Source organism: Nyctibius grandis, chromosome 29, assembly GCF_013368605.1.
Source record: "Nyctibius grandis isolate bNycGra1 chromosome 29, bNycGra1.pri, whole genome shotgun sequence".
Taxonomy (NCBI): Eukaryota; Metazoa; Chordata; class Aves; order Nyctibiiformes; family Nyctibiidae; genus Nyctibius; species Nyctibius grandis.
Genome location: NC_090686.1, coordinates 3,314,669 through 3,334,538, shown reverse-complemented (window position 1 = coordinate 3,334,538; position 19,870 = coordinate 3,314,669). Strand labels below are relative to the sequence as shown.

Sequence of the window (19,870 nt, the reverse complement as noted above, 5' to 3'; positions counted from 1 at the left end):
ACAAACTACAGAAATTTCAGCCAAAATGAGAATTTTTACAAAACCCGAAAATACAGATATGGCAATTCAGAAGACAGCCATTTCATCGTGAATTCTTATGTCACACCGTGAAAAAAAGCTCTACCACAATTCAAGACTATTTTTAAATTATTATAACTCTAAATTCAAATAAGACCTTATAAGCATAATACTTTGCTGTTTGTTTGTGATGTGTATTGTATAGAACAAAAAAGGGTATAGAACATGACTTAATTCTTTTACACGTGTAACTTTATATTTGCTTTTGCTAGGTCTTCCACTTGTTATAGTAAATATTCCTACAAATCCCAGTTACTTCCAGTTATTATTATAAGAGTGAAAAATCAGCACAGAAGTTTTATGTGCAACAAGACCAGCTGTAAGAAAAAGAAATCTTTATTGGTTTGGTGGAAGAACAGCCATGACTTTAATGCCACTAGAAGAATATTACGAGGAGGAATTATTCATTTACTTTTTAATTGCATCATTATTGCATATAAATGCTACTGTTATTGCTTCACTGCCCAGCTTTATTGCATACAATGAATCAAAGCATTAAGAAATGCCACACAGCATAGAAAATGTGATGTATAATAAAATAATGGATTCAACAATGTACAGTATATATTCTGAGAAGTTATAAATGCTTTATCAATTATTCATTCCCCACTGTAGTTTACTGCGACATAAAAGTACAATTAAATTAGTTGCAAGAGGTGTATGTTAAAACCCACTGCCAATTTTTTGAAGGGATTTTCATAGTAAGAGTGAAAAAATAAACATCTTCAAGGCAATAATAAGCATTACAGTAAAACTTTCCTTCGGTGTGAAAAATACTGACAACTGTTCTTTTCTTACCCAGACATCAGAGGAAAAAATTATGAAGCCTTGGCTGTTTATAACAGGTGGTATTCTTTAAAGGCTCATCAGCTCTCGGGCAGCTGAACACATCTATTATGGGAACAGTGACTGCACCATTGATAATCATCTTGTGCAGCACCACATTTTAACTTGTTGCTACTAATGTTTAGTTCTTCATGAACAGAAAAGATCACGAAATTCTACCTCCATCACACTACAAAGCATGTAATGAAAAACTGAATTGGCTTCTACACTAAAACTGGCAACTATCAGTGATTCTCCAGCGTACCTCATTACTCCAGGTGTAACTGAAAAGAATAACTCCTACCCCATATGCACAAGATTATGAAAAGAGCTTTCAAATGAGGAAGCTAATAGTTTCAGATTTCCTTGCTAAAGCATAGCCCCAAAAATTTCACAGGCATGAGGAAAACACTGGCTAAAAGTCTGTTTAAATTATGTTCAAAACCACAAATATGAAAAATATTCTCAGCTTGCCTTTCCCAGACAAATTGTGAATAAACACACTTCCCTCACTTGAGGAAGTATGTTAGCAGTGGATAGGCTTTCCGTTACTTTCCTCACTTATTTCATTATTTGTACTACAAATATTTTTTCTCTCTGTCTCCACACTGCCTACACTGCCTTTTTGAAAAAATGATTTAAATACCTTAGTTTACTTTTTATTCCTTTCAATATTGCTTCACTGCTCTGCTAAGTAACTTTGCAGTTTGATACTCAATATATATGAAAGGGAACTAAACAAACAAACAAAAAAATCACTAACTCTTTTTGCACCAGCAGAACTTTTTGGCACATCACTTACCACCCATGGTTTGTCACAGAAGTTATAGACTGACTCCAGGGAGTTGACGCTGGGGATGCCTGCGTACTGCATTCCAATGATCAAGTTACGGAAATCCTCATTTTCTGCCATACTGAATGAATGTTGTCGAACAAGGACAAAATCAGGCCTGAATGACCTAGCAAGAAAAAGATACATTGATAATAGTCAATGATCATATTGTTCTTCTTTCAGCAAAATCTTAAAATCTCAAAAGATAAATCATACATATAAATTCTGAGTGTGTTCTTAGTTTATGTAAACCAGTTCCCGAGCAATGGCAATCAAAACCAAAGCAGGTAAATGTCTGCCAGAAACTTAAGCTTCTTGGGAACAATTTTTTTTTTCCACAACTATTGTCAGACTGGTTTAAGGACAGTAAGAGATGAAGGAACCCCGTTGCTCACAAAAGGAATCACAGCATAATTGGGGATAATCACAGTTCAACTTTTGATCAAGACACTTAGCAAAATGAATTTCTAAACTTACGACTGCACTTTTTTTTTTTTCCTCTTTCTCTCTTGTATCTAATCAGGATTTCCCCTGCTGCAACCTCTGTGGCTTCTTGTCCTATCACGATGCACCTATGAGAACAGTCTGACACTTGCCTCAAACCCTGACACTGAGTTACTGAAGAAAGGTTATGGAAAACAGAAGACATAATGCAACAGGACAGAGCCACCGGTACCGGGGTGATTCGCTCCCAAGCTTGACTGCTGAAAGATTCTCCTCCTTATTCAAATTTTATAGGTGGAAAAAACACTGACTAGCATGAAGCTATCAACCTCCTGAACGAGGTATAACTGCAGGGTAAATTAAATTAGTGTAGTAAATCAGTGTAATTATTTACATGCCTTGAATAAATATAAGCTGTATACTGGAGTGAAAAATCCTGAAGATTATAAAATTATTCAAAAATCTCATCTAGTAAAACAAAACAAAACCAAAACAACCAAAATTCATGTTAAATTTGCTTAAGCAGTTTTGAGATTCCAGCCTGAATGCAGAAGTCAAAGTATATTAGCTGATTAGTTGGCTTTCAAAAGTAACGCATGATTTGGCAAAAGCAACATTACAAAGATTTGCTGTTGAGTCATTAAAATGGCACTATAGATCAATGATCAAAACTTGTAAAGAACGGTTTTTTCTTTAACAGGTTTCCAAAAAAATATTTGTGGCACAGTTCTGAGAATTTGTGATCTAGGTTTCCTGGTGGTGAGCCAAGTGTTTGAAACGAGGAAATTCAATTTACTAGCACAGCATGAGTATAATACTTAGAGGACTAATGATGCCTTAATCAGAATTGCAGACCACTCAGTGAAAGAAAGAGACCACCTCTATCATTTAAAATAGCGCTAAGGGGATTACACATCATCTCAAAGACAGCACTGTTTGTAAATAGAAGTAAAGAAGAGAAAGTGTCCTTTAAAATACCAATTTAATGAAACAATTGGGGAACTGCCAGAATGTCCTTAAAAAAAAATATATATATTTTGCTCTGCAGAAACTCTTCAAAGTGACATGATACATTTATATAATTGTTCTAGCTCTGTAATTACCCTTGGACAGAATGACTGTGAAGGTCATGAGAAAAATTTTAATCCTGGCTCAAGCACTTGTAAGATCCAAAAATCTCAGCATTATGTAACATGAGATATCAGTTTTCATGGTTTGATTTTCATTCACAAAAATGAAACAAGCAGGTGTCTGTTACACAGGCTTTTTTCTCCTAAATTAAGGCAGCAAAATTTTGTCATTGAAATTTCTATGATTTTACTAACCGATGTTTTGCTCATAAATCTGTGATACAAGGTCGCTTTGGACCTCACATTAATAACACATAAGACTTTTCATCTCAGTATTCAGGCCTTTTTGGTAATATGCTCCTAGTCCATATTCAAGATGAACTTTGACACTAGTGGGACCAACAGTTTCTCCCATCTCTCTTGATAACTGAGGCAGAAACAGAGGAACACGCCACACATCCTATTGTCTGACTTGTATTTAATGCTGGATTTCAAATGAAGTTTCTTATCTACTATCTTATCTACTAAATCTCCAGTATCTCTGCATTCCTTAGTGACACAAGCAGCACATTCCAAGCTTCAGGCAAGAAACTCCACAAACCACCTAGGCTTAAAGCAACATAAAGACTAGCACTTATCTGAAGATACAGAGCATTTACGAAAAATGCGTTTGTTTTTCAAAAACATTCTGTATCTGGTCAAATTATCATAGAAACAGAGAACTGCTGTCCCATCACGTCTGCATAGCCTTCTCACACCAGAAAGCATGCACACTTATGCAGGTATTTCACACAGATTTGAGTGAAATTTATCAACTACAGGTAGTTCTATTTGGTTAAATAAATCACCCATAAAACTGATCACATTAGAAAATCCTTTGTCATCTCATTATCAGAATTATCTGATGACACAACAAGATTACTTAACACAAGCAGCAGTTTTACCAAGTTTTCTCATAAACTGCAAATATACATCTTTGTAGGTGCTATTTTCTGGAGGTTCCCAACTCACATTGGGTATTGACATGTTTTGCTGCTAACTTGGCCTCAGTATTTTTGTTCTGTTTGGAAAATTCTCTACAGAAAAGCCACTAAGGAGCAGTGATCAAGATTTCCTGGCTCCAAAACTTCTATCGTTGGGAAAAAAAAACCCCAACCCTAAAAAAATAGAAGCTCTTACTCTTCTAAGGAAATAATCTTGTGGATTTGGCATAAGTGGTTGTTGTATTAAGCTGCAGTATTTTTAGAACACACAAGAGATTAAACAGTTGTGAGTTTTAAAGTATAAAGTACACTTATTTTCAATATTTTTTCCCTGACTTTTTTTTTTTTTTTCATGAATGAGTAGAAATTTTCAGATCTTTTATTTGGACAGATGTTATGCAAAAACATGAAGATACAAGACATGCTGTATGCTGTCCAGCTCCCTGAACTTGTACTCTTGCCTAAAGATAAGCATAAGCAATAAACTACCAGGTCACTGTTAGTGGTTTGATCTACCTTTCTGAATGCAATTGTTCAGCCAAACAACTGCTACATGTAACTCATACGTAACTGTGCTGGCCAAAATAGGAGTAATTCCCCCAAATTAGATAAAATATAGGACTGCCTGAAATAATTTTGCTAACACTCACTTAAACTTTTACTTTCCCCAGACATACCCCTGTTCTCTCCCCTTACATTTACAGGGCTGTTGACGTCCTCACAGAAAAAAAATGTTAAAATTACCCTGCCTCCAGTTGGAATAATCCTTTTTGGACAAAACAGCCTATTGGGAAATCTCAGGCTTTTAAACTGAAGTCTTTCACAGATAGTGATATTCCAGTAACTACCCTGAGAGACATGCTACGACTTGGCCTGTTTCAAGAGAAAATATTCAATGTTGGAAATAAATACTGCTCATCTGGAAAGGTTTGGCATGCACAAAATCACGAAGACTATTTCTGAAGCAAAGATAAGACCCAAATCAATAACCCTAACTCCCTATCGTGTTTTCTTTATACCAGACTTCATTCCCATCTTATTCAAATCCATCTTTCACGTGATCAAAACGTCAGGAGATTTCCTCTCTGTCACAAACAGGACTTAGCACTGATCAGATACTTTATTTCCTACTCTTCATGCCAATGACAGAGGTGTGCTGCATCATCAGTCAAAACCCCTATCGCACGTACACAACAAGTCATTCAGCACCTTTTACGTGCATACATTATGCCATTTATTGCTTTTTGCCATTATTCTGTTTTGTTTTTCTTACCTGACAACTTTAGTGCCATTTCGAAATACTTGGATATCTACTGCATAATTGCCATCAGCATGGGCTATCAAGTTGATTTCTGAAAATTCTGCCTATGAAAAGAAGACTCACATTAGTCCGTCTGGTTTATTTTACCTTCATTTTCCTAAATCCCTTCTTTTAAGTATTAGTATCTGAACTGCTGACAATATACGTTTGGAATATAATGAGCACTAAGAGGATATTAATCCAACAGTATTTGCCATGTTATGACACATCACATTTGAATAGATGCTAATACAAAGAAAGCAAAAAGTAAAAAACTTTATGAAAAAGGCCTGTGGGGCAGTAGCAAGTGTATTTCCTCATTCATGTCTGCATAGAAGTGGAGAGGTTATATTTTTGCTTTGTATGGTGTTATCAAAGAGATTAATACAGACTCAGCGAATATTTGTGTAAAGTTTTGAAGAAAATAGTACAAACGCAATGTTAAAATAACTATGATAAATAGAATATTTTCTTATAGCATTTAGTGTCTCTTCATACACTTTACCCCTTTCTATTTCCTTTATGTGCATTTACTCTTCTTTCAAAAAGATCTGGTGCTAATAAACAATTGACTCGTAAAATTCACAAAGACCTTTTTCAAAGTATCTTCTCACACTGGAGATGTGGAATTTAAAAGGAATCACTTCCATACTCTGAATCTACAGTTACTTGAACGGAAAGGACAGGATGTTTTTCATTTATCCACAGTCTTTCATCAGCATAGACTCTCAAGGCACTTTACAATAACATTACACAGCAGAATAATTGAAATGCAGCCAAACTGTCTTCCAGTGGATAAATAAAAGCGTCTTTGCTATCCCGGACACTAATACAGAATAGAGAGTGTCAGAATTCTCATTAGTCTCCTCTTGAAAAATGGTATCACTGAAAGTCTTCCTAAGTAAAATCTGTGTAAGGCTTTCAGATTTCCCTGTTCAGTTAAGGCAAGTGTTGACTACTCTAACCACAGTTCCAACTCAATAGCTTAAGTATGTGCTTGATTTCGAGCGTGGAGATCTCTTCATTAAATCCCATACGCTTCCATACTTTCTTGGATCAGTGTTACAATATTCTAAACACAAGGGGCAGTTTTAAATTATTGTAAGAACAGTACAAACGGTGAGAGATCGAAATATTTGAGTAAGTGCTGACAATGTTAAAGAATCATTTAAAATGTATTTATTTCATCTGAGATTGACAACTGATCTCTCCAATTAATAAATCATATTAAACAATTACAAGAATTCACAATATAGATTTTGTACTTCAAAAGCTTAGTACATGATAGAAAATATAGTGTGTTATAGATAGATTGCTGAAAGTAACATAAAAATAAAAGAATGCTCTTTGGTATTAGCAAAAGAACACTGTAATAGTTGTTATAACTCTATTTGTACACAATTGTCACAGGGTTGACATGTTACAAAGTGATTAGTAGGGTTCAGAAACTTTCAGTCTCTTAAAGGTGGTTCTGGTCCTACAAGAGACCCTATGAAGGAAGTTCTAGGCTTGCACAGAGCTGCTGTTAATATGAAAGAGACAGCGAGCGTGATGTCAACCGCATGGTCTGATCTAGGTGTGAATGGTATTCTGAGGCAAAATAGCTTGTCTTTTTTTTCACATCTCTCTCTCATTCCTCTTGAAGATCCCTGGCAAAGCTTTTGATATTTCCAAGCCAAGAACATCAGCAGATATTCAATGGTGTGAAGAATGGAGCAAAGCTAGATGCTCTACTATTACAGTGAATTTAGATAAGCTGAATCCACACAGCTAGCGATAATTTCCCCTCACTTTTTGAAATGCCAAGGACAAAACAATTCAGTTTAAGTATTGAAGCTTCTTACAGCAGGATCTATTCGTAGAATTCAGGGTTGAAAAGCAGTGAAAAGACTTATTTACTTCCCTGGTTTCAGATAACTAGCTCAAATAAAACAGTCATAATTCTAATGCACCCTGAATTATATCTCCGTAATTATTCAGTGCTTTTTTTTAAAAAACCCACGTGCCAGCACGGCAATCAGAGTGTATGTATATTCTTAAGTGAAGGAATTAGTGATACAGAAATGCAACATGTAATTCATAGAGCGTCTGGGAAATTCAGAATCTCTAAGCAACAACTTTTGAACATGACATGTTCTTAATGTTCTGCAAATTATGGTCAGAATCCTCTAAAAAGAGCCACGTTAGAACGAAACATAATTAAATCTTTGAGTGTTCTATTTAACTTTTGATGTTTTTCTGAAGTACAGAGGACTATCTATCTATCTATACATATAGGCATATAGAATCATAGAGTCATTTAGGTTGGAAAAGACCCTTATGATCATCAAGTCCAGCCGTTAACCTAACACTACCAAGTCCACCACTGAAGCATGTCCCTAAGTGCCAAATCTACAGGTGTTTTACACCTGCAGGGAGCTATGTACTTATACATATATATGTATTTGTATAAATACACAAATATAAAAATAACACTCAGATTAAGTCATTTAGTTACCTGTTCAACCTTTATGTCATATTCTCCATGGACCTTTTTTCCACGAAAAGCCTTGGCCCTGCAGGAAAAAAGGGAAAGAGAAAATCAAGGATATATGTATCTGTAACCAGTAGCTACATAAAAGCTTCCCGTATGGGCTTCAGTGTCTTGAGAATACACATATATACAAACTGAATCTACGTACTATCACATACACAACTCTCTTTCCTTTGCATCCTCAACATCCCATCACACAGTATTTTGTGATAAAAAGCATACACACTGTGATTTTCAACATTAAATTGTATACTACAGTATACCAAAATATGTATTTCACAATTAGTTATTAATATAAAATGAGTACCACTAAAAAGATGCAGTCCTGGTCTCTTTAAAGTCAACAATGCCAGTGGAAAGTCATTTCAATGTGAACAACATCCGAACAACCACTCATGTTAATCTTCATCCACTTAGTTTATTTAGAAAAACTGGTTTATTGGAAACACAATGCTTAGAAACTTTATATTGTTTTTAAAGAAAGTATCGGAGGTACTGCAGACTGTTGTCACCAAGTTTGCAAATGCCTGATTTACTAATCAGTTTTGCTTTTTCTAGACTATAACTGGAGACAATGTAATTAATCTGAAGGAGGGTTTACGAGTAATTATTAGGCACCAGGATCGCTGTGATAAAACAGAAGTGAATTCAATGACCCAGTCTCCCAGGCCTAACAAGCCTAATTCTTCAGTTGTCTGCCTTAGGCAGGACGTGTCTGCTTTGGAGTAAATGGGAATTAAAAAAAAATCTGCTGATAAAAGTGAACTACTCTAACACTCTGAAGCTGGAAAAGGGATATGGTACCAGTGTCTCTCTGCAATCTTAGAGTACCTTTCCTGCTTTTATTATATGCAAGCAAAAATCTGTTGCACAATCAAAAACCAGAACACCACAGAACACCTTCTCAAGGGTTAAAACCCCACCCCCTTTGTCCATTTTCAACATTTGACAAAATGCTATTAAACTAAATCTACCTCATCAGTGAAAGTAATGCATATATTACATATTAAAACACATCATTATTGCTTTTGGAAAATCCTTTACCCATGGAGATCCAGAAGAGTTTCACCATTGGTGTCAGTAGTGGAAGAACCCAACTTCATAATAATCAACTGAAAACACTGCCTTTGGCAACATATTTCTTAAGGATATATAGGTATTACGGATAACAGATGGTAGGAAGTAAAGAAAGTGTTTATACTGAAATGGCATACCGCAATATTGCCCAACAATTAATTCTGCACAAATATGCAATTGCTAAGAAGATGACAATGAAGAAACCTTTTGCATTACTGGTTTATACTGTTTTCTTGTAATGAATACATATGAAATATAAAGTTTGAAATCTATTGTTTTATTATAGGAGGTGCGTACTCAGGATAATGTTACCATATTGTATCACAAGTCTAACAAAGAAATACTATTCATCACTTTTTTTTCTTTCCAATTTGTTCTGAATATGAAAATTATCTCTTGAAAACTTTGAAGATGACTGGACATGGCTTAAGTTTTATAATGCTGTTTATGTCGAAGCATCAGCTGGACCATGTTAATCTAATAGGTGCAGGAAAACCCAGGACATCTGTATTACCCTGGGAGAAGTCTACAAAAGCCACAGACCGGAGAGGAAGATCTCACATTCAAAGATAACACCACAACTGCCCCAGCAGAAAAGCAACCAATTTGTAACAACAGACAGCTTAAATGTCTCTTTGAAAAACTAAGATTTACCACTTCGAAAAACATTTAAAACTCCAATCCTGATCCCCATGAATGTAACAGTAATGTTATTGTTGAATTTTACTGGGAACAGGATGAGCTCCTAGATTTTATTTCTGATGCAGCAACAGGTGAGGTAAATGCATTCTTGGACATCACATAACACAAATTTAATTTAAACAGAATTATGTTGGCTACATAACACAATAGATGTTATAGTGAGGTTGCCTCTTGAACACTGAAAAATCAGCTTAGAGTAATAGTTCCTTCAAAGCTGAATGGTAACTTGACCGTATATAGAGATTAACCCTCCACAACGCTTACCCTAACAAATATCAGCAGCTGATGACTGCTTTATGAGAGAAAATGAAAATAGGAAACCCCAAAGAGCAGCTCTTCAATTCTTTAGCGCTAAGGCCATTGCACAGATTGGAATGTGCTCAAAATGTTAGCTAAGGTGAGATGCTATTCCTTTAAATTCAGTCTTTCTACTTGAACATCATTTAGATGAGGCAGCCTTTAAACAACTGAACTCTGGAATGATTCACATTTCAACAAATGACTTCAGCTTTGAAAATAAACAGTAATAGTAAGTACTGAAGTTAGGCAATCTGAGGCTTGAAAACAAATGTGACATTTAAACATTTAAAAATACTTAACTTCAAACTAGCTTTAACCAACAGCTTTTATAAAAATGTATAATATTCAATAATATTCTCCAAATGTTGAGCCACAAACTGCAAGAATTTATCCTGATATCTCTAAAAAATAACTTACAACAAAGTCATAACAGAGACATTTCAGAACAAACTCTAAGAAATTCTTATCATGAGTTTGCTGTGAAATAGACCTACTTTTCATGTTATTTACTGTACTTAGGAAATACAATCGTGTCCTGCTTGAATTATTTCCTATTTGCAAAATGAGAAATGTGCAACTCTATCATAAAGACACTTACTACATGCTTAAATTAACATTTTTTTTACCGAGGGGAGAAGGGGAACAAAATTCTTTGGTGCTATTGATTTACAGAATTTCGCTGAATTGTACTTTGAAATGCCTGTTACCTTATTACTCTTAGTAGTGAGTATGGAGTACCTGCGTGTCAACTCTCAGAGCACCTCCGTAGAAAGGAAGTAATGCTTTCGTGGTCAGGCATTTAGGAAGAGTGTGAACTTGGCTCTCAGCATGAGTAAAGTTAACACAACAAATATGCCCCAATGCAAGGAACATTTGGCTGCCCATTGTTGATGATTTCTTGCATTGTATGTAGGGAAGAGAAGGAAAAAAAGCGGTACCATTATTCATCTGAAACTCACTGTGTAAACAGTTGCTTTCCAAAGCCTAAATGTGGAGAAAATGGACAGCTACTAATACGAATGACACCTACTGGAGTTATTAGTATGACCTCTTATATCCAGAATCTTTTTCAGAGTGTGTGAAATATTTATGCATTTCTTGCTTCCCAATTCATTTTCTGGATAAAACTCTTGCACATCTAAAATTAAACAACTATAGAATATACAGTTGCCATAGACGCAGCCTAATACGAACCGTACTACTCACTGAACTTTGGCAAGGACAATGAATAAGGTAGTAATCACTAAAAGGGTTTCACAAATACATAAAAAAAGAACTGAAGTATTTCCCTCTTAAACTACATAGCATCTACACACACTTCTGCAGTATCTTACTATGCCATGAAACCAATGGGGCTTCATTTAATCTAAATGAACAAGGAATTAAAACTGGTACTACTTTTGATTGTCAGCAAAGTCAACAGGAACATCATTTGCTAACATGCAACAGGATTATACTATTTCAGTTTGCGTTCTTTAACACTGCAATGATGAGCTTATCAGCCACAGTCTTTATTAAAGTCAAAAGCACCCATCCAGCAAGTATGTGGGGTCCAGTCCTGCAAACCACTGCTCACCTGTGTAAGTCTCCTATTTTCTCAGCACTGCATACCCTTAAACGCTGCAATTTGCACTTGTCAATTCAGTGCAGCACTTGTAGTCTGATTTCTGCACAGGAATCAGGTCGTTCGAACACTGGGCATATCTGAAAAGTGAATTGGGAACTAATTCCTGATCCCATCAATAAGAAGATTGTATGCTCAAAAATAGTTATAGTGCAACAGGACAAATGTTTATTCATCATTTAGACCAGTAGCACCCTCTAGAGTACAAAATTGCAGACTGTCAACATTTATAAGCAGCTAGCAGAATTTACTCAAGCAAGGTAATGTGCATATATATATATATATACACACACACACACACACAGAGTAGTCTCAAATAATTTGGTCTCAAGGTTTTTGTACCAGAAAAACTATGGATTGTATGTGCTGCTCTAATTTCATGTTGAATTAGGAATAGTCAGCCTACCTCCAGCAGTCAGTATTTCCTACTAATTTAATGTCATCAGCACCCCATCTGCACTGCTAGGTGATCCAGTAACAGAGTGCTAAAAAATATGGAACACCGTTTACCAAATACCTTTGGTAAACTTGTCAACTGTCCCATGAAAAAGTACTGAACAATCTAACAAAATTTAATATATATTAGAATTAACATTTCAGTGATATAATCTAGACACATTCTAAGTACATGGTTTTCAAGACAGCAGTTCTGTAAATATATTTTTTCAATATGAAATCAAAAGAATGTGCCGAGGAAATAATGGCTTAAAAACATGATCACATACATAACATGAAGCCGCAAGAAAGGGTCATTTAAAGGGGTAAGATTATTACTTCTTCCATCTGCTGAGGATTTTTAGACTGTTACACAGACTTTTGTAAATATATGAAAACCATAAGAAACTGTTATCAAAAGTAAGCATATGATAAGACTTGCATAGTATTTTCATTTTATGTGACCTAATCCACAATCTACTGAAACAAGTGGGAATCTCTCTATGAACATCAACAGGCTCTGCAACTGTCCGACAGTAACGTTTGCTATACTGACTTCCAACCAAGCAGTGTAGCTAGTAAATCCATCATTTGGAACTGCTGTGATGATGCTATTGTGACTAAATAGAAGTTAAGAATGCTGTAAACATGCTAGTTTACAGACTTTTATTCACTTGTTGCACATTTCTGCAACAAGAGGCTGATAAGAGACTGTTATAAAAAAATAAAATATCCTATTTAAAACCTGACTCTTAAAGACCTTGATACTCTGAAATGTGTTACTCAGATTCTGCAAAGACCTGTTTGGATTTAAAGACCTATTAGGATATTAGTAATTAGGAAAATAAGGAGAAAACCCTTCACAGAAAGGGTTGTCAAGCACTGGCACAGGCTGCCCAGGGCAGTGGTGGAGTCACCATCCCTGGAGGGATTTAAAGCCGTGTAGATGTGGTGCTGAGGGACATGGGTTAGTGGTGGGCTTGGTAGCGTTAGGTTAATGGTTGGACTCGATGCTCTTAAAGGTCCTTTCCAACCAAAACAATTCTGTGATTCTATGATAAAAAATGTTCTTTTTTTCTTCTGCACTGTGAAGTTACACTTTTGGCACTTGACCCAACCAGTATTTCACTCTCACACAAAACAGTTATGTTTTCTCAAGCTATTACTTCATACAGAAATTGTTTTAAAAGAAGCAGACCATCACCACAAACTAAGTGATAGAACATACCAAACACATGACTCCTAGTTTTAGTAGTGCTCCCTGCTGAGTTCAATTTCATTAGATTAATGATAATCTCCATCACCAGGAGCCTGTAAATTTGAACAGCAGCACATTTTATTGGCTCTGAAATAGCACAGCTACTCGAGCAGTCCAAACTTAACAGGGCAGTAGAAAACATCTGTAGGAAACACTCCTCCTCTGGTACAAGGCTTTCCTTCCCTGACTTCTGTAACTTGGAGCAAAGAACTTTGTTAAATACGTGCTTAAAAACCAGAGCTCCTGCATGCGGCCTTTCCTCTGCAGAGGCACGGAACCATCGTGCCCTTCCCCACCCCCTTTCCCAGTGATGGCTAAACCCAGGAAAAAGCAGAGTAAACACTTCTCAGTGGAGGATTTTCCTGCCCAGACAGAAAAGAAGCTGCCCAAAGAGATTCAGCTCTAAAAGCGTATTAAAAAAGAAAGCATAAACAAGCTATAAATAAAGAACATAAGCTTATTAAGCAGCAATTATTCCTTCTCCCTTTCTGTGCTGCACATCCCCCTTGCTAGAGAGGGTTTTTTTTCAAAATAGCTTTATACGTGCCACCTCCAGAGGCTTCCACAATCTGATTCAATCCCAGGTTTTTTCGCCTAATTTATCACTAGCCTTTTACAAATTATCCTATCCCCTGGGCATCTATCAGAACGTTATCTCCTTTACTCTTACTATTTAAACAAAACAGAGCCATTTCATTCTTTCACAGCACAATCTTTCAGCCCAAGAACCACCTTTGTGGTTTTAACCTGGAGCCCTTCCATTTGTCACTGTTCCGTGCCTGAATACAGGGTTTTCACTAGAGATGAAGTCAAGAAGAAAATGCCTCCTACTCTTGAATCTCTCATTTGAGCTTAAATTCTCTGGGTCTTTTGAACAACACGCTTTACCGAAAATACCTAATTTTCTGCCCACTCAAGGTGAAACAAGTACTCTTTCATGACCAAACACTACTCTGTCTTTCTGGCAATGTCTCAAAATCCCACACCTCCGATTATGTAATATTTACCATCAGTCCATTACTTCTGTGCAAGATTTATAGTCATGACATAATTTCCATGGGCTTTTTTTTTTTTTTTGTTAATTAGATGACAAATGAAAGTATTTTTAAATGTTCATTCCCTCATCACTAGAAGACCTCATACTTCATGCAACTATTCCAACCTTTTCCAAATCTGTTAGACTCATTAGAACGACTACTACACTTTTCCCATGGTTAGGTTCATAAAAATATTTTGTACTTATGAAATGAACAGAAAGTCCCCACTTTTATACATGAAAACATCACTAGCCAAATTAGGAAATATTACTGTTCTAAATGCTGATGAAGGTTTTAATGGTTCTTAGTGCTACAAGACTCAAACTGCATATTCTGCACCTTAATCTTATCTACTCTAGCCAATGTAATAAGGCTAAAGTAACAAAGTTAAATTTATAATGTCCAAGTCTCCCTACCAACTAAGTCGTCCATTCCTTCCAACTTCTCATTCTGCTGACAACAAAGATGAAGTAGTACAAACTGTTAATGAGAAGTTCTACTCTTTAGAAAGTAAAGCACTCTAAATCATCTTGAATAAGTGGCAGTCTCACACAGTGCAGCCACCGGTGATTAGTTTATGACAGAAAAAAAACAAACCATCTAGAAATAGCATCTAGAGATATTTTAATTTACTTTGTTCCTATTGAGGTAAAGAAAAAAAAGTGAGCCTAAAAGACTTTACGCTAAGAGAAGGTAATTTCTGACATCTGAAACGCTATAACAACCAGCATGGAGTGAATGAATCTTTGAGACTGAATCCACATTATCTATAAACTCTTCAGCAGAAATTTACCTGCCTTTTCATTTTTCTATTTATACTGAATTATCTAAGGCATTTTAAATGCCTCTAAGCTAAAGATGTGTGACTCTGTGAGGTCAGAAAACTTGAATCGTTTATGCCTGGAGACATTACAAGGTGATATGTCACATGCAACATGTCGGGCTATCATATTTGAATTTTCACCTTTGAGGATCCTCCACTTGATATAGAAACTGTACCTTAAAAACCTCTCCAGCTTGTTCCCCTCTGCCCTTGTCCTATAGATGAGATTGTGAACAAACTAGTCAACGTGAGGTAAGAAAGAGGGGAAGCGTGCAAGACATGCATGTCTCCAGAGAAAGTGGGAGAGACAGCGCACACCTTTCAGCCACAGTTCGTAGCTACACCAGATTAAGCACAACATCAAACCTCCAGTCGTAATGTCAAACCTTAAATCTTCAGCCCCACACAGAGAGAAGATCCAGGGGAAACATGGGGTAATGGGAGAAGGAAGGATTGCCACAAGTGCCAGAATATCTTATGAGAGATATACATACCTATATATACAGAGAATGGAAGTGATGGTACCGGCAAGTCTGTGTATTTTTTCCCAAAGGGACACCCACAAGCACCTCACACCCTTGCAGCAATACTTCCATGGCCCCACCAATACCGAACTAGATTTAAATGAGTGAAGAATAAAAAGATTTTTCACAGATCAGCAATTGCTTTGATCTTTGGCTCAGAAATCCTTTCACCTCCATCATGTACATCTGGAGTCTCTTCCAATTCTATCACTAACTTCACATTACAAAAATACTAAAGGCCCCACTTGAATCAAGATCCCAAATAATCAGTGTAAAAGTCTTTGATGTTTCAATTTTCTTTCTTGCAACTGAAACTTATGCTTTTACGCATATACTTAAGACAGTCCTGTGCTGCCCTGTTTCTCTGAGCACATCAATCAGAAAACCTAGTCTCCGTAGCTCTGTTTGCATAACTTGGTTTAGCATCTTCATAGATGCAGTAAAGAAAGAGTATATGGCTTTTGCTGCCCTCTTCTGTAGAAATAAATGTATATCAGATTGGCTAAAAAATTGTTTCCAAGCCCAGATAAATACAGATCCATGGTCATCTTTCTGGCTTTACTGGCTTTAAGGCAGCTGCACTGGTATCAGCCCCTCTTTGATGGAAGAGCAGGGGCCAGGCAGCAGTCATACGCAGGAGCTGGGTGAAAATAGGGGGAATACTTCGTTACCATAAAGTTAGGTGTATGCTTGTGATGAATGAGGGACATTATGCACGACATGTAGCATGAACCTAACTTGTAAATAGCTTTAGATCTACTAGAAAAAGCATATTAACAGCAATAGTACAGTCTCTATGTATTTAATGCGGTATTAGCAAAAACCACAAGGAGATTAATCACTGACATCAAGATCAATTAAATGAATAGCAATTGCTAATGCTTTCTATGCTCCTTTCCTATTTGAAGTTGAATTAATCAATATTAAGGGTTTTTTCCCTCCCTCACACACATGCATGCACATACACACACTCAGTTTCCATTGGCTTCATGACAGTCTCCTCTGACTCTAAATAAGGTTCCCAGCGTATCAGAAAGCTGGGTGATCCCTCCAATGCAAATGCCCCCCAAGGAAAGGATTTCGGCTCAACAGAACAAAACTATTAATCTATCAGTTATTATGGAAGAATGAGCTTCAGAAAACAGGCATTTTATCTACCCAGTAGCTTTGGAGGAAGGTCCAGACTGCTGCCATGAAAAACCAATTGCTTCAAGATACTCAAGTTACAATAGCCATCGGAAAGGCATTATACTGACGATTCTCAGTACAAAGGGATACCAAGAAAACAGAAAATACTTTTGCCAGCATAACTTTTTTCACTTTTTGGGTTTTTTTTGAAAACCACATTTTATGCCATGTTCTGTGGGGAAACACATGGAATGGTGTAGCAGATTACCATTTCGCCACTTCCAGGGTACCTCCATATGTTCCTTCTCTGGTCACATTTTCAGACACACTGGTACTTTTATCCTAACTACTCACCACTAGAAATTTTTTCAAACAGGATACTACATTAGCAAAGACCTGAAAATACAGTACTTGTTTATTAACTCCTGCAAAACATTCATTAATGGGTTCTTCTGAAAATAGGGCAATGAAGGTATTTTAGCAATACTCTAACCCTTTCACTGAAAGGAATAGTCTCTTCTGCTCAGAATTAAGCTTCCCAAGTATGTTATAAAACTAAACTAACCACCCTGTATTTTCATACTATGCTTAAAAGTATAATCACATATAATTTTGTCTGTACTTAAAATATCCATGTTTGGTTTATTGATTTCAATATTGTCTAAAAAGCCAAATAATGAAGAGCCTGTGATCCTGGGGATTTTCAGCTTCCCACTATAGATTAGTGAACAATAGAATTTTCCAGTACTGCTGAAGTTAGTGAATTATATTTTTCTCCACAGTAAACTGGCACCACAACTAATAAACTAGACTGGAAGCATTACACATCCCTTCCCCAGGTGAGGCTGACCTTGGGAATATGGGCTTTAAAAATTCTTACACAGGAACAGTCCATAAAACTAAAAGTCAGGTAAAGTCTATTGGCATCTGTAACACAACACACACCACAAGTCTCAAGGATGTTGTGACAAAGGGGAAGCCATTAAAGATGAGAAACACGACCAGGATAGCTGATGATAACTTTCAGGAAAGTAGTGTCTGACAGGTTGGGATTTTTGTAGGCAGCTGTGCAAACACTTTATTTGCTTATAGAGCATCTAATTAGGAGCTGAATTAAAAAAAAAATCTCCATGAGTAACACATTCATTTTGGTCAAACTGTGCATTACAATAATACAAAATCCCACAATTGCTCACACCCTCATTATTTGTAAAACAAAAGCAATCTGAATTTTCAGTGCTCAATGAACACTGGAATCAAGTTCCATGCTGTTCCAAGTGTTTGCTGTACAGCTGCTCAGGCTACTCTATGCAAGGTCACATTCAGCTCTGAAAGTGGAGCAATACTTACTAGTATACTGTACCCCAAATTTGGGATTTTGAAATCCAGCAGCGTGCCAATCTTTTGAGCAGAGGTCTCCTGATGAGGCTGTGTTGCAAGGCCCCCTGCAGCCCACCGCCCTGGCTGATGGGCAGCACCTCACAGCTGTGAGGAGCAGAGGCAACTGCTGAACATGGAACTGTGTTCCAACATCTTTTCCCCTTCCCAGATGAGCACTGTCTTTTTTTTTTTTTTTTGCACAACTAAATGCTGTCAAATATGAGATTTACTGCCAAAAAATGGTAGTGTAACAGACATGAAACAGCTAAGATGGAAACAAGCATTCTCTTGTGACACACATTAACGCATAGCAACAGTTGCAGTAATTTCATAATTGAACGATTCACATTTATGGGATTAATCCCCCCAGTGCCTATAGGGGTGAGAACAGGACCTGTTCTCTTTCACACACAACAGCAAAGGCTATTCCAAAATCTCAGAGATTTCAGCAGATCTCTCTAGGAGCTGTACCGTGGAAAGACTGCTTTGAATTTAGTTGGCAACAGAGAGCGCATTAGCCAAGGATGCCCAAGAGATGAACTGAATCCAGCCCTATGTCATTTTGTGGGCTACACCCACCACTTCGGTCCCTAATGGGAAGTGGCTAGTTTATGCTGCTAGTCACCTCTCCGCTAACGGATCCTTGGGCAACCACAAGTCTGCAGTCCATGGCACTGATTCATTTGGATGGGAGTTGTCAGAGAAAAAGACGGGAGCACTTTTCCCATGAAGATACTGCCATTTGGCAAAGACCAACACAGCAGGCGTGTGCAAGCCCTCGTTACGTAAGATCCAAAATCTGCAGCTAGTTACTGGTAAATATTTTTGCTAGTGAATTTATGACTCTGGACAAGGATGATCATCCTGCTGAGTAAACAAAACATGAACAAATAACGGCATTCAGAGTAAGAATGTTTTCTTGATTCTTTTCTACAATAAGGCCTCTTGGGACAAAAATTCAGGATGTGTTGAAAACCTTTCAGACTCCGAGACCCAGGATATCCATCCTGCAAGTTTAACTTGCTTAAGAAAGAAAGGCTGCTACACTCATTCTAGTTTGCTACTGCATCAAAACAAATTAGTCTGCAGTTATATCAGTGATTGCTCTGAGACCACTCTCATATCAAACTCCCACATAGTGGCAGACTGCCAGTTTCTTCTAAAAAGCCTTTTTTTTTTCAGTTGTGAAGTAGGAAAAAAAAACAGAACGAAAAAAAATGAGCAAGTAATCCCTAAGCTCCTAAGGGCACAATCAAAAGAAAATTCACCAGGATTTACAGACATGGCTATTAATTTTTTTAAGGCAATCAGCAAAATATTTCAGATTACTCTCGAAGTCAGCATTTTCTATCTTTGGTCCTGTGTATGCCACTTCAGAGGTTCGTTCTTACCCCTAGTAGTTTTTATAACTTTATTTTCTGTAACAACTTCTATTTTCTATAGCAATCAGCAACAAACCTGATGAGCATTATGTTCAGTAACGTCATTTTAAGCTCCTATAGTCTGAGTTTCTCCAT

At 36.8% G+C, this 19,870-nt stretch overlaps 2 protein-coding genes across 3 annotated transcripts in view; both read right to left on the bottom strand.

The window, feature by feature from the left end:
* The window catches only part of SYN2 (synapsin II), a 184,787-nt gene that overhangs the window by 111,719 nt on the left and 53,198 nt on the right, over positions 1-19,870 (bottom strand). For both annotated transcript variants that reach the window (XM_068419879.1, XM_068419880.1), the window contains exons 2-4: positions 8,030-8,087; positions 5,506-5,597; positions 1,706-1,862 (exon numbers count right to left, since the gene is read on the bottom strand). In XM_068419879.1, coding sequence (XP_068275980.1) covers positions 1,706-1,862; positions 5,506-5,597; positions 8,030-8,087 — 307 coding nt within the window. The remainder of the gene's footprint in view (positions 1-1,705; positions 1,863-5,505; positions 5,598-8,029; positions 8,088-19,870) is intronic.
* Positions 8,046-19,870, bottom strand: part of ATG7 (autophagy related 7) — a 371,865-nt gene continuing 360,040 nt past the window's right edge. Inside the window, exon 19 of the mRNA XM_068419882.1 lies at positions 8,046-8,087. Coding sequence (XP_068275983.1) covers positions 8,046-8,087 — 42 coding nt within the window. The remainder of the gene's footprint in view (positions 8,088-19,870) is intronic.